Below are 18,264 nucleotides of genomic sequence, written 5' to 3' on the forward strand. Positions count from 1 at the left end.
AAGAATTGGGAGAATTTAACAGTAGAACACGATTTTATCACAGGCAAGGCCATGGAAGCTCTCCTATCTGAAACTGTTCTGTGAGCAATATACCTTCAACTCTCCCTAATAAGGGCATGCTGTCGGTTTCATAGCATTTATCAATTTTTACCCACCAAGTTGACAACATCACTCTCTCACTCTCTGTGGGCAGAGCAAGAAGAAGGCTTCCATATCCTGGATTTTTCCAAACATGATCCGAAGCCTCGGCGCAGTGCGGCCCATCCCTCATCTAAAGGTAAGCGCCGAGCTAATGAGGTCTTCTGCTGCTCTCCTCGTTGTCTGTTCACAGTTTATTGTGAACACGTTGAGAGAAGAGTGAGAGAGTGTTTGGAGAAAAACACCAGCTAATCATTAGCTCAGCATGCTGGGAGAAGTTGAGCATTTGCTCGCAGAAATTTGGAGCAGAAAAGTCTTTTCATTGTTCCTGCAGCTGTTTTTCTGCATCCACCAAACCTCTACGGCCTCAATTCTATTTGAAGTGATAACAGGAAATCTGATCTACAGCTGCACCCTATCATCTAAACAAACTTGAGCACATTTTATTTTAGTCATTGTTTTCTTCTACGTGCAGTACAGAAAATCTCAACAAAAGTAATCAGTTGGCATCTGTGATTAGTTAGTGTGGTCTGAACAACTTCTTCTTTGATTGGGTGACAGCAGTTGAAAGTAATTGGATGTGACAATTATGGGGAGGGCCCTGAATAATGTTAAGAAAATGGCATTTTAAAAGCTGTCACAGTTGGCACTGAGCTCTGGAAAAATTGACGTTTTTACTGGTCTTTGAACGCCGCTTTTTCTGCCAGGCAGAAAGCAAGGGTTTAAAGCCGCCCACTGGTGTAAAATCGGCGCTCTCACTTTTTACACGTCGATTTTACGTCATTGATTGATTGAGACCACGAGGCTGACCTCAGCGAAGATCAGAACGCAGTTATTGCTCTGTTAGTTTCAGCATCAAAGATCTGCAGTGACAACCAGAGGTGTGGCCTCGAGTCACATGACTTGGACTTGAGTCACATGACTTGATGTCATTTAGTCATTTAGTTTATGACTTTAGACTTGACTTGGACTTTTAAACCAATGACTTGGGCTTGAACCTGTTTACTTCAAAGACTTGAGATTTTACCCCAAATCTAAAATGTAACACACATATTACATAAAAAGTGCGCACTGTTAATTCATTTCATTCATTCTTACCACACTGCGTACTTATGGGTGCGTGAGCTGTATCACAGCCAATCAAGTGAACCAGATTTTGTTTTTAAATAACAAAAAACAAACGGTCAGGCCAAAAATGCCCCTGTGATTCATTTTTTTCAGGTAGATAAACTATGAAGTAGTGTGTGTGTAGCCGGAAACACGTGATCTCCACAGTAGGCGGAAATACGTTCCTGCATGGATCATCAACTGCGGAAACCTTGCAAGTTGATCGTAAAGGTTAGCACAGAGTCTTTCATACATAAATTCGCCGTTAATAATTATATAATTCTAGGAATCATCTACTTTGTTTACACTGATTACGTTGGCACTTTGTTAGCGTTACAACAACGGTCAGACCCCCGAGGTATCTAAACTTTAGTAAGGAATGTGCACTTTTGACACCTCTGGTTAGCATTTAGTGGTCAGTTTCAAATGTATTTAATTTTTGCTTGTTATGAACAAATTCACTTCACTGCTTTTCACGATCTGTAACATCAATGCACATTGTTCCATTTACTGCATATTGCACTTTATTCATGTCTCTCATTCCACCTGCATCAACATTGTAAAGTTTGTCATGAAGAGGTTTATATATTTATAAATATTCTCTATTCCATTCTGTTCTGCTTTTTTATTGCCCAGATTAGTTAGTCTTTGTTAAATTGTCTGTTATATGTCAATAGATACGTATGTCACAAATAAAAGTGTCTTGAAAATTATGTTTTTATAAAGAATTTTCTCCCAAATCTCTTACATGCTAACTGTAACGTGTTATTTCTGCTAAAACCTGAACTTAAATGTGTATATGGTGTTTATCTGTTTTTCTCTCTGTTTTAGATGCACATATCAATGTGGATTTCTGCCTCCAAGCCAGAATTGCAGGAATGCACAACATGTTGCAGAAGACTCTTTCACTGCCCTCTGTGCCCCACTTTCAGCCCTACTGTCAGGGCAAAGATCGAGGAGCATATAAATGGACACATTAAAAATGCTTTGTGATGGGTCTGTCTAGCACAGACACACTGGAACGAGAGAATTTTAATACAACACCAAAAAGCATTAGACACCAAGCAGACAAAGTTCTTTGTGTTACTCGTATACGAGGGAGAGAACCACGACAAGCGCTGTTCCTTCGTTTGACCTCAGTCGCTCTCGTCGGCTCCCTCATAACACTGCTCTTTTATTGAGGTTACATGAATATACATAGGTTTATTAACATATATGACGTCTACATACAAACGAAGAGTACCTTGTCTGTGTGTTCTGTGTGTGTGTGTGTAAACAACTTCCTTAAACCTGCTGGTCTGGAAGTCCACCAGTTCATCTAAACAAAAAGCACTTAGACTAGAACAGATATAGATACGTTTATCCTACCACAAAACAATAAGAGAAGGTACGACCTCTCCCACGCTCCCAGGATGTGGGTGTGAATGACAGAACACTCTGGAATGCACGCAAAGTCTTTGCAGGCTCCTAAGGATCAACCCTCTACCAACATGACATTGATTATAAAACTCTAAGCATATATGAGTAGATATTTCTAAGCATAAATGACAATCCAATAATGTAAACCTGACAGTTCCGCCCTTTAGAAAAGTTCCCAGTTATGATCACCGCATGTCTGACAGTGTCAATGCAAACACACAGCATATGTCAATCACCCTAAATTACTGTAAAAGTACAAATGTATTAGCAGTCCTCTTATTCCTCATTGATCTCATCCAATGGTAAACTGCATCCCACAAGTGAACAAACGAATTGTTAATAGTTAAAGGAGAAATTAACATCCCAGCTTGGTGGTGTTCCTCATCTAGGCATGTAAATCACACGTCTCTCTGCAGAGTGTTTTAAGTTCTGCAGGGCGTCATAAATGTCTCTTCCAGTTGTCTCCATCACTGTCCACAGGACCAGAGTCCAACATGTATGTAGAATAGACATTCAAACATACCAGGTGGTTTTGTTGCTTGTCAACATGGCTGTCAGCTATCTCCAAAGCTGCAGGCCTCGTCCTGCGAGGGGGATTTCATGACTCCTCTACTGTCCATCCCTCTCTGCAGAAAAACCCCTGTGTGGAAAGCGTGCTGGATCCAGTTATCTTACTGCTGTTATGATCCCAGCAGTCTTCAGAGTGTCATTGTATGCATAGTACAGTGGCACAGCATTAGGTGATGTTCATAGGAGATTGCTGCCGTCACCACCATAGCTTCTGGTTCCTGTGCTTTTCACAGAATCATGATCCCATCCTCGAACTCCCTCTGCGCTGTGGATGGAGCTTGGCACGCTCCCCTCATCCTTCAGGTGCCCGTCTGTTGTCCACAATCTCCTCTGTTGGCCTCTGGAAATCCCCCTCGGCACAGCTCTCATTCCAACGCAGCTTCATGGTCCTTGCTGTGGCTCTGGAATCTGATCTGACGATGGGCCCCAAGCAGCACGACCTTTGACCTCAACCACTGACTGGGCTGTCAGCTATGCCTGGAATGGTTCTTGCTTCTCACTGGGCCTCTGAAGATTTTTAGGAGATCCCTTTCAGCAATATTCTGACTGCTGCACCTGTATTTCCTTGCTAAGAGGAAAAACTTCTATTTGGAGAGCATGTCAACAATCATCAAACCACATTTCTCTTTAGTTCAGTGAACTTCACTTATAGGCCGTGAAAGCCTCATCTGAACCTGGATGCACCACTTGCATAGTTTTAATACCTGTAAATGAACTGTTAATTCCACAAATCCATGCAAAAATCATATAAGACATAGAAAACATAATGTAAACCTGACACTTTGCCTTTCAAAGGTATGTTGGCATTAAATATACCTCATAGTTAAAGTTATAAATATGCACTTCTTTTCAGCACTTCTGCAGTCTCTTTGTTGACTTAAAAGTTGCTTTTCACATTGTACAGTTCAATTCATTCATCAGCAAGACAAAAAGTGTGTTTTCATAAAAAATGTTTTCCTGTTCACCACATTTTTTGACAGCTCTTATGATTTATACCAATTTGCTTTCATTATTGAGGATGGCTTGGATATTTTTGTTAATATGTACAATATGTTGTTTGTTTTTATTAATATGTACAATCAGATTGTTAGATAAACTGATTGCATTCTGTACAACTACATTTACATGTTGTTGACTTTTCTTTTTTTTCTCTCTCTCTTCCAGACAAAATGATATGCCGGTGCACTTTCGCTGCCCTGTCTGTAACATGACAGTCATACAGCGTGGTGATATGGCAAGGCATTAATTGTCATGTCAGCATTCAGGACTGCTCCCCACTGAACTCTCCGATGAGCCCTGCCCCTCTCCCGCTGACCAGATCACAAGCTTGTTGATAAATGGGACTGAATGCAAAGATTTCAGAGAGATTGAAAAGGAAGTCTTCACTTTTTATTCCAAATTGTACTCCTGAGAATATTCAGCAGCTGATTCTGATAGTTTCTTTAATAAGATTCATAATCTCATCCCATGTATTGACAAGCCGTTCAAAGATCTGTGTGATTCAGAGCTTAAAATTGAGGAACTGGATTTAGTGATCATGAAAATGGCATTAGACAAGTCCCCAGGGACAGATGGACTCACTACTAATTTTTATCAATTCTTCTGGAAGGACCTAAGAACCTTATTATTTGATGCATTAAAGGAATCTATAGAGAAGAAAGAACTGATGCCAAGCATGAAACAAGAGTTGATAACCCTGATCCCTAAATCGGGTAACGATAAAAATTTAAAACCCATCACCTTAAACACGGACTATAAGATCCTGTCTGGCAAAGGGCTGAGAGGCTAAAGAAAGGCATCTCAAACATTATCAGTGAAACACAATCAGGTTTTTTGAAAGGAAGACTAATTGTTAACAATATTAGGCTGATTTTGGGACCTCCTTGAGTACAGTGAAATAATCCAAGAGAGAGGGTACATCCTGTACAAAGCATTTGACTCAGTTGAACATACGTTCATATTAAAAACTCTGCAGTCTTTTGGTTTTGGAGAGGAATTTATAAATGTTATAGAGATGCTATATAATGACATCAACAGCTCTGTTTTGCTAGAACATGGTACATGTTCAAGGTTTGAGGTTAATAGAGGGATAAGGCAGGGATGTAGCAGCTCACCACTTCTGTTCATCATGGTTGCTGAGCTGTTGTCTATTTTGATTAAAAACAGTCACATTGAGGGGTTAACTGTGATGGGTGAACAGATAATAATCAGTCAGCTGGCAGATGATACCACCCTGTTTTTAAAAAAATGAGGACCAGATTCCTTCAGCCTTACAGGTGATCAACCACTTCTCCAAAGCTTCTGGCCTACAGCTGAATATTAATAAATGTGAAATACTAGCTCTGCATGAGTGTCCCCTGTAGGCAATAAATAATATACAGATCAAAAAAAAAGAGATGAAGTATCTGGGCATTGTAATTTGCAAGGATAAGACATCAACAGAAAATAAGAATATCTGTACCAATATAGAAAAGTGTAAGTTTTAAACAGGTGGCTGCAGAGGGACATAACTCTGTTTGGGAGAATCTTGCTAACCAACATGGACCAAAGAGTAATCTTATTTTTTTTTTTTTTGCCTGTCCCGTTTGGCTCTTTTGCATCAGAATTGTTGTCTAAAGGCAAAGAAAGATGCCCAACGGATTTACTTTACCAAATTGACCATCCCAGCCTTGCCGTAATGGTCCATTTGATTCACCTTTTATTGTTTATTTTATTTTCACTTACTGAACACGGGACAGACTTGACTGGGGGAAAGAAGGGGAGAAAGAGAGAGGGAAAGAGAAACAGCTGAGAAGAGGGACGGGGGAGAAGGGCAAAAGACAAAAACCAACAGAATGAGCAGAAAAAAAAAGAAAAGAAAAAGAAAATGCATATATCAATCACCTGGATCACCTGTTGAGAAAGAAAAAAGAAAACAAGCAGAAGAGAACAAGAGTAATAGAATAAACAACATCACAATGATATATGTGAATATGACAGTAAATACTAAATATTAAACATTATTGTGCAGCACATAAGATCAACAGAACACAGTGTGCTTTGAGGTAGGAGCCAAAAAGGGTGTAGTTTGTGGGTGTGATCACCCGTGTGTACACCTGTGAGCATGGACGCGCTTGTTTTTAAAAGGTTCATGTAATGATCTGCAAGAGGGTGTGGGGGGGGCCACAGCCCCGTCCTCCAGGGCATGAAGCAGGTATGGAGGAGATCAAAACTCCAGACATCCAGAGGCCCCCAGACCACAAGAGACCAAGGAAGACCAACAGAGGGGCAGCTGCGCCACTGTCCCAGAAAGAGCTGAGGAGAGTCCCAGATGAGGGCTCACTCAGCAGCCGCGGAGCAGAAGCCAGGGGGGGTTGCAGTGACGAGCCCGTGAGCTCCGCTGGCAGCCAGCTGTGCCTGAGTGACCGAGCCCCAGGCCGAGAAACCGAGGGCACCCCACCCCAGAAGTGGCCCGAGCGAGCCAAAGAGTAAACTTTCAAAAGTAAGTACTGAACATAACAATATTAGTAATTTCACAATATCGGGGTCAACCTTCAGGATCAATAAAGTTTTATTGAATTGTTAGTTGACCTTAATCTTACAGAGAATGTGATGATTTCATGGATATTTAAAGTCAGCACTGAGACAAATTTAGTAATGCCAACATTACAAAAGAACAATATTTGTCTCTTATATATAACACAGTCAAAGGAACCTGTCTTTAAGTGAAGATTTAAGGTGACGGGAAATATAAATAAGTGCAGCTTGAATCTTTAATGAAGCTCAGTATTTGAAACAGAGTTCATGTTCACTGCTGTAATAACTAATAATGATTGAAATAACAACCTTAATATTGGCCATATTATATTTACATTACCAAAGTAAGATGACTTTAGTCTCATGAACAACATGAGCTAATTGTTATTTACTAGCTGATCTTAAATGACTGTTCAGTACAGAAATGAAGCCCAACAATCATGTTTTACAGTCCTGTGGTCTCAGCCTCAGATATTTATCAAATCAAAGCTCATGTAGAAACAAATAAACAAATAAAAGATTTTCTCCTTCATTTCTGTCAAACAAAGCTGTATGAAACATTTCCAGCTGTTAGTATCATGGTTGCTAGGCAACCTGGGCAGTGCAACAGAAGCTAGACCGTCCCATTTCACAAGCCTCATGTTACGCCCCTAGTCTAGGCGTGTAGAGACGCACATAAGGTTGGAGGAGAGAGAGACAAATCCCCGCCCTGGTTCCCAAGCCAAACATCCAAAACCAGTTGTGAGTAAAAAAAAAAGGTGATTTTATTGAAGGTAATGAAGCACAGCTCCAGGGTGAACCCAGGCCAAAATAATAAACAAAACCTACTAAGTCCCACCAGAAAACTAACTAAACCCTAAGAAAGAAACAGAACAAACAAATGACAATACTAACCCTCGCTCCCTAACCCGGAAAATAGGAGAAAACTGTTCCAAAGAAAAGGTGGCTCACCCCTTCCGCTTCAGCCTAAGGGTGCCTAAGCACTAAGTTAATGCACCAGCCGTAACACCTCGCACTTCCGGCCGTAGCGGTCTTTGAGTACGCGGCCCGTGTGGACCGTTAAGGCTGCGTACTTTAAGGCTGCAGACCCTGAATTGGGATACAGCCAGGTGAGTGCAATTAAGGGCCAATCAGGAGCGAGAAAGCAAAAGAAGAAACAAGGTAAATCTGGTCATGTGAGGGAGAGTGAGACAAAGGGTAAATAAAACAAGAATCTTTAAAACAATAATTAAGCAATAAACAATTAAAGGACAGAAAAGTTTATTTTCACTTTCAACTATAGACACTTGTTCCTTAAAAACAAAAACTGTACAGTCAACACTTTTCTGCAATTTTACATTTATTTCTCACAATTTAAGTCCAAACAATCATGCTGACAGTTTTTCCCCCATTTGTTGTGTATAAAAGCAGTTAAATATGTAATTTCTTTACACTGACAGAAAGGGGAGTTTCACTGAACCGGTCCACTAAAGATCACAGTGGCTGTGATGTAAGATGAGTTTGAGAGGGAGAAAAAAAAAAACATTAAAGTGATTTATTCAGGCTGCTTGGAGAAAAGGCCAAATACTTTTGATCCAGTGATCACTGTCCTGCATGATCACGCTGATGTTTGCACAGAGCAGATAATGAAGTGAATGTTTTTGCACATTGGTAACAGTGAAACAGTTTATTTACAGCGTGGGATCGTTTGTGTTCGGAGTATGAACTGAGATTCTTGAAGCTTTTGTCACACTGGTCACAGCTGAAGTTCCCTTCAATGTGTGTATTTTCATGAATATTACGATGACCTGACCGTGAGAAGCTTTTGTCACAGTGTCTGCACTTGTATGGTTTCTCTCCTGTGTGGACTCGTTTATGTATTTTAAGATCACGTGCAATGGTGAAGGATGACTCACACTGGTCACAGACATGCTTTTTAACCCCACTGTGACAGAGTTCATGTTCTTTTAATTTACTTGGTATGGGGAAGCCTTTCCCACATTCTTTGCAGTAGTTCATTTTGTCTCCAGTGTGTCTGCGTTGATGTAGCGTTAGACTCTTTTGATTACTGAAAGTTTTTTCACAAAGGTCACAGCGAAACTCTTTCCCACCACCACAGTGACGACAGGGTTGAGAACTGGATCCATCTGTGTCGCTCTGCTTCTAAACAAAGACACAAAGACAGTGTAAGTCAGGGAATTGCTTCAACATTTTTATCCCGTTTTTAATCACCATTTTAATGATATACAAGTACAGAAGCTCAGAGACATACATAGAATAGAATAGAATGCCTTTATTGTCACTACACAGTTGTATAGTGAGATACAGAGCATCTCCACTGTATACATACAGATGTAAAGGAGATGTTGCAACAGTTTGAAAACTTGAGACTTTGTGGGGAAAAAATTGCTTCTGCTTTTGAATTCTTCTCTTTCTATACCTCCATGTGGCAATGTTGGCTGAGTGGTGATAACTATTGTTCAGGAGATTACTCTAGCAGCTTCCTGCACCTTAAAGGTGGGCAGGAATAGTGTGGAGTGTATACGGGCAGCCTCCACCATCTGTTTTCTTTAGCATAGCAGTTAGTGGACTGTAGTTAGATTGCAAAGAGTAATCACTGCAGGTTGAACGGGTCATGGATAGAACATTGAGGTTAGAGCAGGGCGATATGACCAAAAATATTTATCACGATATACATTTAAAAATTTGCGAGAACGATATAACTGACGATATAATTGACACTATACTAATATATTTTCACTTAAACAAGCAGCTGTTTTTTATGTGCATTAAAGTTATATAAAAATGTAACAGTGCAAATTCTTTGCTGACAGTTTAACCAAAAGGCGTTTCCAGTGGAACCTGGCCGACATATCCTCAGCATAACCATGTATAATATCCACAAAACTTAAAACGAGGTCATACACACAATACGGTAACATTATGTTGAAGCACAGTACGTATCGCTCCGCCTACGATAGCCGTAATGCTCCGATAATCCATCAAGCGGTGCGGCTTTGTAGCTTAGCAAAGTCGTACTGAAACATCTGACAGATTTTCGAGCGCCATGCACATAAAATCGTTTCGAGGTCAGTAAACACAACCAGAGTTCATACATAAGGCACACGGGGTTATAAGGGGCTCTGTCGACTTTCAGAAAAATCAAAGGATGATTTTAAGTGTGCCGTATTTTCCAAACAACACGGTAATAACAACGGCCCACTAACATGCTCTACCAAAAATATTTCTTTTTATGTATCTGACAGGCGAAAGCTAAACCAGTTCCACACCACTGAAGTTGCAGCATTTTGACAAACCAGTTCTGGTTCATCCGTTTCACTTAACGATCCACTTTCACTCTTCTCATTCTGCATCGCCGCCATGTGCGTATGTAAACAAAGGCACTGCGCATGTGCGCTTTACCCATATTCTATCGCGATATGTCATTTTCCTATCGTTGCCCAAAATTACACCGGTATTACCGTGAACGGTATGATATGGCCCAGCCCTAGTCGAGGTTGACAAAACATCACAGACACATGGAGAACTGGGCGAGTTGCTGACTGTGCAGCGCAATGGGAGAACCAACTGAACTGAGCAGAGAGTCCAGAGTGTGGAGAGCTAAGCTGAGCAATGAAACCAGCTAATTGCTAACATGCTAACACAACTGAATAAGCAGAGTTGTTCCAAACAGCCAGGCTAAAATAACAAGATAAAAATATAAATACATACCTCACAGTAACTGCACTTGTACAGTTTCTTATTGGTGTGGATCTGTTGGTGGACTCTCAGGTAATGTGGAGCTTTAAACGTCTTCTCACACTTGTCACATTTATAAGGTCTCTCCTCATTGTGAGTAAACATGTGATGTTGTAACTGTGTGTCTGTTACAAATAGTTTCCCACACTGATCACAGCAGTAAACTTCATGTCTGGTGTGGATGCGTAGGTGAATATTTCGATACCCTTGATGTCTGAAAGTTTTTCCACAAATGTCGCAGCTGTACGCCTTAATTCCAGAGTGGGTAACTTGATGACTCTTTAAGTAGCTACTGCGAGCAAAAGCTTTGCCACACTGATCACAGCTGTATGGTTTAAGTCCACTGTGGATGAGTTGGTGTGTTTTCAAGCTTCCGGCGTCGGTAAAAGACTTTCCACACAAGTCACAGGTGAATGGTCTCTCCCCAGTGTGGATGAGCCGATGACATTTCAAGCTGGAGTTCTGAGTAAACTCCTTCCCACACTCGTCACAGCTGTATTTTTTCTCTCTCTTTCTTCTGTGAGGTTTGTCGGCCTCCTGAGAGCGCTGACGTCTCGCTTCATGTCGGTCCTGCAGTGACAGAGATACAGAGGCAGTGAGTGAAACGCAGTCACGGAACAAACTTTTTTACTAATGCACGATCTACTGTAGAATATAAAGCACCTTGAGGCGACTGCTGTTGTGATTTGGCGCTATATAAATAAAATTGAATTGAAACTCCCTCTGTAATGAAAATGACAATAAAGAAAATATTTTGCTCATTGGAAAAAAAATATATTGTATGAAAAATTACTTTATTTTACTTCAGTATCCTTATAAAATGTTATCTTTGTATTTTCTTGTAACTTGACCACAGGTTCAACATTTCTTCCTCACCATCTGTGTTGAGCTCATTGTTTCCTCTGTAGTGGCTGAGCTGAGTCCAAATGGCTGAAAATGTTCCTCCGTCAGATTCTCCTCCTGCTGATCAGCTGCTGGGACACAAAATAATATTTTTATGTATTTGATCTCTGACAAAAAGAAGCAGAGCAAACACAAACCAGAGAAAGCAACATTTAGAAGATTCATTTGTTCCAGCAGCTGCAGGATGGTTTCTACAGGCTGAGGAACAACAGTCACTGCAGGAATCAACATCTGCACATTGATTTTCTGTTAGAGGAACAAAGTGAATGCAGACACACAGACAGGCTCTCTCCAAACCCTCAGAACAAAAGCTGTCCAGCTTTGTGTGTCTGTCAAAATGCTTTTTACAAACCCTGCTGGAATCAGTGTTGTTACAGCTGCAGTCAAAGCAAGATGGAAACAATGAAGAAGGAAAGTTCAAATCTACTCAGACTAAATGTCTTCAGTCAGTGTGTCAGCCTCCAGTTAACAACAGTGGTGAGAAACTGCACTACTGAACCTCCACTGACTGAGTAACTGTAGTTTGGTGCTTCATCAGAACTTCATGGCAGTTTGTACACAAACTGGAGAAAACATCTAAGAAACTGAAGGTGAGCTGATAGTAAGAGGATCATCATCTCACACTGCACCAGGATTCTCAGACCATGGGTCCGTTCTTCGTACCTCGCTTACTACATCCAAGATCAAATGACACATCCAAGATCAAATCATCGCGCTAACTTTGAGCTCGCTGTCCCGGTTCTCCGAACACACCTGTTGTTGACGATTAGTACAGCTGGATGAAGTAATGTGAGATCACTGGGTGGCTTAACAGGGGCTACGCATCGATAGTAGAAACATTGATCGGCAACCCTTTGATTGGTCGGCGAAAATGTCGAAGGAGAGCGCTCGGTATTTTTCGGCAGCAGAGCAAGAACTCTTGATTGAGGGATTTCAGGAGTTTCAGAGTTTAATTAAAACGCAAGGGAACACTGCAAAGGCTGCAAAAGCAAGGAGAGAGGGCTGGCAGAAAGTTGCTGACAAATCAAACTCATAAGTAATTTAATAATATTAATAATAATGGATTGGATTTATATAGCACTTTTCAAGGCACCCAAAGCGCTTTACAATACCACTATTCATTCACTCTCACATTCACACACTGGTGGAGGCAGCTACAGTTGTAGCCACAGCTGCCCTGGGGCAGACTGACAGAAGCGAGGCTGCCATATCGCGCCATCGGCCCCTCTGGCCAACACCAGTAGGTGGTAGGGTAAATTTATTATATTATATTACATTATATCCTCTTTCACATTAGAGCCACAACAGGACCCACTAGAACATGGGAACAAGTAAAAGTGAAATATAAGAATATTCTACAGAATGGTAATATTTATCACTTATATTGCTTTTCGTCTCTTGGAAAGAGACCCTGAAATAATCTGTTTGTTTGTTTATAACAGCAACCAAGAAAAGGGGCAGAGCAAAAAAAGACAGGTGGTGGTCCTGCACCCCCTCGTCAACAAGTTGGTTAAGTAAATAATACCCTCACGGGAAAATCGATATCTCTCTATGAGCACACTGTCGCGCTGAGCTAAAGGATCCTGTCTATCCCGCAATATACGCTGAATTCTGAGGACTCTCCTTATCAATCTTGCACCTTCCACAATGGGTGGCTCGCGTAAACGGACAGGATATGGCTGCGACAGGCTTCCCAAATCCACCTTCGCTTTTATAGCCGTGGTCTCTCATCTTGATTACACGAAGTAATTTACTATTACTACTCTAAAATAAGAATTACATCTGAAATAATCACATACATGTAATAGAATGATTAATAGTACATTTCCCTTTTTTTACGAAATGACCTGTATGTATCTGTATGAAATCAATAAAAGGATCAAGTGCTGCATTATCTTTAGTTACATTGATGTTATTTATTTATGGAAAAACAGTGGTAAAATATCGCTGTTGCTTTCGTATAAATGAAGCGGACATACCTGAGTGGCCGCGATCTAATCCTGTTTACATAAAGTAAACCTGCTCCCGAGCAGGTTTACGCTTACGGCTCTGTTACTATGACAGCAAGTCCCGGATGAGCTTCGGAGAACCGAACGATCCAGGATCACGCGAAATCGTCAACAATCAAATCCAGCTAACTTACTTAGCGAGGTACGAAGAACGGACCCCATGTCATGGTTCACTTGATCCCTGCAAACAGGCACAAACAAAAACTGTCTAAAGCTTTTGTAAAGACACTGAAGCAGTGGACTGATGAGGCTGTGGAGAATCTGCAGGTGTGTCTGGACTGCACCGACTGGCAGGTTTTCAGGATTGTTACCAACAGTTTGGATTATTATAGAGATGCTGTGACGTCCTGTAACATCAGCTTCTGTGACGACAGCTGCACAGCATCACAGTCTAAACTCCAAAACCTGTTTTCAGCTAATGACTCTGCTTCTGTCTGGAAAACAATCAGACGGTGAACCAACCACAGACCTAAAGACCCCACTGCACCAATAATTCACAGCTAGCAAACAGCCCTGAACAGCTCCTGCTGCGGATTCTACCAACAATGACCTGTTACTCCCCCACCCAAGACTTTCAACACCTTAGCACCCCCCATCATTATAAAACATGGGCCTGGACCTTCTGTAGAACTTCAACTACAGAAATAAAACTGAACAAAACACCCGAGTTCACTCCATGATCAACATTTCATAGAATGAACACTTATAGTCAGGTCTACCTGTGAAAATGAGCATTAAACTTCAAATATTCACGTGAGCAAAAGAAATCAATCTGATCAATGAAAAGTAGAAAAAACTTCTGTCTTCTGTACACAAAACTAAATAAAATCCAACATTCAATCCACAACATGATTAAAAACATTATTCTTCTCCCAAATCACCAAGAGCTGCACATTAACCACCACAATATATTTTTATTCTCTGTGCTTTCAAATATGAACACTGTTTACTTTCATCTGTTTCATTCGTTTTTGTTAACATCTTCCTGTGCATCACTTTACAGCAGCCACACTCATTGAAATGAGACTTTGTAGTTCATTTCCTCTCATGTGTTCATCCACAGCAGCAGGGCAGTCTATTGTGACCCTGATACTGCAGCAGATCTATGGGCTCAAAATGTGGTCATAAATATTTTGTACTTGTAAAAAAGATTTGTGTGTGCGTAAAAAAGATTTGTGTGTGGACTTTGCCAAAAAACCCTGCAAGTTACAAGTACGGATTTTGACCCTATTTTTCTTCCCGTCATCTGATTGGTCAATGTCATGTCAATCACAAATGTAACAATCCAATCAGAGAACAGATGGGTTTGGCTGTCGGAGGGGCGCTTTTTTGAACTGCAGGTCCTTGAAGGGTGATACAGTTTGAAGCTGGAGGATCGCTATATAAATATCCGATAGCAGCTAGGTCCCCTAACTTTCAGTAGCTGTTGAAAGGAAAAAGTTGTGGTATATCAGTGGTTAGAAATACCATTATTACTTTAGGATTAGTTTAACACAAAGTCAGGGCTGACCCAGGGAGTCACAGTGCGCAGCATAAAAGTCCTTTCACATCGGACGCAGGATGTGCTGCTAATGCTAACTGCTAACTAAAAGCAAAGGATCCAGAATTTGTTACGTTGGCTGCTGGGCTCTGTGGGTTTTTGCAGCAGCTCTACCTGTACTAGATGCACCTGCTCCTTGTCTTTTCTATCTCTGACTTTATGTCCTCTACAAGAGTTTGTTTTTTTTGCTGGTTCTTCAAATGTTCAATAAAAACATGTATGCTAATTCATAACGAAGAAAGCTTTGTAATGAAGACTGTCATTTCCAAAACACTGCCCGTCCCGCGGTCCGCAGCGCTGTTGAAAAGGCTGTGGAAGTCCCTGTATTAAACACGTAGACCTGTGACACAAAAAAATCACCAAACTCGGACGACCACAGACTGTTTTCCTTCGTGGTGATGAAGGAAAACGCTGGGTGGGCATTTATACTCAGAGTGAAAAACGATACTCAGGGTTGAGTAACCCCGAACTGTCCAACTCGGAATATTCGGTTTCAGAAAGGCTGATAACAATTAGTTCAATCAACGCGGAGTTGCTTTAATCCCAAGTGAAGCGCGCGCACGAGGATACATAAAGCCCTGATTAGTGGAGCACAGATTAAGCGAGTCACCATGGAGACGGAGGGAAAGAAGGCGCGGTCAATGTATTTTACAGCGCTTGAGGCCGAAATTCTGATGGCAGCATATGCCGATAACATGCAAATTCCGCGGAAAAAAAGTAACACAGCCTCAGCTGCAAAAGAAAGAGAGCATGCATGGCAAAACATAGCCGACAGAGTCAATGCGTGAGTGTTAATTTAAACACTGATCTAGGGATTTCCACCCATTTAACACGTTATTTTATTTTATTTTATTTTGTATTTCATACATTTTATTTTGTGATGTGAGCGCAGGTGCAACCCAACAGGCCCCAAACGTTCCTGGCAGCAAGTAAAGATGAAATATAAAAATATAGTCCAAACAGGTGAGGTGTAATTGTATTATGAGCCATAGTGCTTGGTCTGTTTGTCCCATGTAAATCAATTGCAGTTAGAGGCTACATTAATTTTCTTTCTGTAAGCACTTATTGAAATTATCTGAGCACATTACAAGTACATATTTGCTTACTCTGTATGCTCAAACGTGACCCGTTATAGCCAACAGAAAAAAAGCGGAGGCCCGAAAAACAGGTGGGGGTCCTCCACCACCACCACTCACAGAGGCTGAGCAGTTGGCTTCCACATTTGTGATAATGTTGGCAGCATCATGATCTTCACAGTGCAGAGAACACAATTAGCATCCATTACTATAATGAAATAATTTGTTAGTTTGAAATGCTACAGGGAACTATGTACCTGTACATTAATGCTGTGGAAAGACTTCCTGTTCACATAGTCTCCTTCATTTACTGAAGGAGCAATGATTGGAATGTGAGTGCCATCTATACAGCCAATCACGCCTGGGAACCGTGAGAATAAATGTAAAATTTAAGTAGTAGTTCAAGTATCACCACATCATACATTAAGTTTTGTTCATCCTGCTACCTGCAATTTTGTGGCATCCCTCTTTGATAAATCTTGTGGGTCTATGACCGGGGAACACCACAGACGAGTACAGGAGACGTTTCAGTGCAACTGTAACATTCCTGACTGCCCGACAGACGGTAGCCTTGGAAACGTGCTCAGCGTCACCAATATTATACAGAAAGCTCCCGTTTGCAAAAAACCGAAGTGCAATACAAATAATATGCACAGAACTGAGAGCATGTCCGCGATGTGTCACATGAGCAATATTAGGCCTGAGGATGTTATTCAAATGAATTATAGATTGTGCTGAAAAACGGTAACGTTCACACAGGAAATCATCAGGAAATGATAAAATGTCCAAACACGCTCTAATCACTCTCTCCCGGCGGAGAGCTCTGCGGAGAATTTGGGCTTCAACATCTACTGGCTCTTCAAGGACGGGGCACGCCATGTCTGACACTTCCTACAGTCAGGTTTCTGACAAAGAGGCGGAGAACGTCAGGGTTAGTTGAAGTAAACCTGCTAGGGGGCAGGTTAGCTTCACGGAGTGTCGTCATAGTAACTCACTCAGAATTAATCTAAACTCGCTTTGTGAAACTGAAAACCCAGAGTTTTCGTTATCTCAGGGTATACTTACTCAGAGTTTGCACTAAACCGGCTTCCTGAAATAGGGCCCTGCAGTTCAAAAAAAGCGCCCCTCGACAGCCAAACCCATCTGTTCTCTGATTGGATTGTTACATTTGTGATTGACATGACATTGACCAATCAGATGAAAGGAAGAAAAATAGGGTCAAAATCCGTACTTGTAACTTGCAGGGGGTTTTTTCTAAGTCCACATACAAATCTTTTTTACGCACACACAAATCTTTTTTACACATACAAATCTTTTTTACAAGTACAAAATATTTATGACTACATTTTGAGCCCATAGTGCTCGGGCAACTCAGGCAGAATGCGTGAGTGTCTCCAGTACTCTGTACCGCGGGGCGATGGGTGGGTGGGGGGAGAGTAACGAACTTCTTTTTTCAAATCTATTCTTGGCACCCCCTCACGGCAGTTTCCTTCTTTCTCTTCTTTCATAGCTTACTTCCTGCTACAATCACGAGTGAGGCCTTCATTTCCCACAAAACGCTCAACTTCTCCCAGCATGCTGAGCTAATGATTAGTTGGTGTTTTTCTCCAAACACTCTCTCACTCTTCTCTCAACGTGTTCACAATAAACTGTGAACAGACACCGAGGAGAGCAGCAGAAGACCTCATTCAGGAGCTAAACTCAACATGAACTGAACTCACAGTAAAGTTAGCTCGGTGCTTACCTTTAGATGATGGGATGGGCTGAGGCTTCGGATCATTTTTAGAGAGATCCAGGATATGGAAACCAATATCGGAACGATTAGCCCCTCACACTTCCCTTCTGGTGAAGAAATGACGTAAAAATCGCCGTTTAATAAGTCAGGATCCCGTATTTTACGCCAGCGAGTAGCTTTGAACGTCTGTGTTGCTACCCGATCCGTACCGGAAATCCGATTGCTACCACGCATGCGCAAATATTACGTCACTTCCTCTCTTTGCCAACATTGCGACATTGATACGGGTTTTTTGTTGTGTTTTTTAAAGAACTTAATAAACAATGAGTATACAACATACGAACAGATGAAGTATACAAAAGAACAGGGCCCTATTTCAGGAAGCCTGTTTAGAAAACTCAGAGTGAAAAACGATACTCAGGGTTGAGTTGGTGTCTCTCTCCCCTCCCTCCAGGACATTTACAGCACCCGTCTCACTAAAAAAGCCCTTTGCTAGTTTTTTTTTTTTTTTTT

General features: G+C 41.3%; 2 protein-coding genes across 8 annotated transcripts in view; one reads left to right on the top strand and one right to left on the bottom strand.

Annotated features, from left to right (window-relative positions):
* Positions 1 to 8,579, top strand: part of LOC113029614 (uncharacterized) — a 41,584-nt gene extending 33,005 nt beyond the window's left edge. Inside the window, exons 5-7 of the transcript XR_013911569.1 lie at positions 194 to 277; positions 1,360 to 1,476; positions 2,077 to 8,579. The gene's annotated coding sequence lies outside the window, so the exon portion shown is untranslated. The remainder of the gene's footprint in view (positions 1 to 193; positions 278 to 1,359; positions 1,477 to 2,076) is intronic.
* On the bottom strand, positions 7,994 to 17,991 carry LOC113028847 (uncharacterized). 7 transcript variants are annotated; one of them, XM_080306813.1, is made up of 6 exons: positions 17,761 to 17,976; positions 13,371 to 13,581; positions 11,365 to 11,459; positions 11,152 to 11,211; positions 10,462 to 11,058; positions 7,994 to 8,892 (listed from the first exon to the last, which is right to left on the bottom strand). In XM_080306813.1, exons 3-6 carry the CDS (start codon positions 11,380 to 11,382, stop codon positions 8,332 to 8,334), a joined length of 1,236 nt encoding a protein of 411 aa, XP_080162939.1. In that variant the 5' UTR covers positions 11,383 to 11,459; positions 13,371 to 13,581; positions 17,761 to 17,976; the 3' UTR covers positions 7,994 to 8,331. The 7 variants fall into 7 exon arrangements, with proteins under 7 accessions (XP_080162939.1, XP_080162940.1, XP_080162937.1 ...); XM_080306814.1 differs by lacking the exon at positions 13,371 to 13,581 and having other exon boundaries at positions 7,994 to 8,889; XM_080306811.1 differs by lacking the exon at positions 13,371 to 13,581.
* Between the last annotated feature and the right edge of the window lie 273 nt (positions 17,992 to 18,264).

Source organism: Astatotilapia calliptera, chromosome 9, assembly GCF_964374335.1.
Source record: "Astatotilapia calliptera chromosome 9, fAstCal68.1, whole genome shotgun sequence".
Classification (NCBI taxonomy): Eukaryota; Metazoa; Chordata; class Actinopteri; order Cichliformes; family Cichlidae; genus Astatotilapia; species Astatotilapia calliptera.

Coding starts and splice junctions, on each gene's coding strand:
- LOC113028847 (XM_080306811.1), bottom strand. Junction 11,059..11,151: donor ACAACAGCAGTCGCCTCAAG/GTGCTTTATATT, acceptor CTGTCACTGCAG/GACCGACATGAAGCGAGACG. Junction 8,893..10,461: donor ACAAGTGCAGTTACTGTGAG/GTATGTATTTAT, acceptor GTCTTTGTTTAG/AAGCAGAGCGACACAGATGG.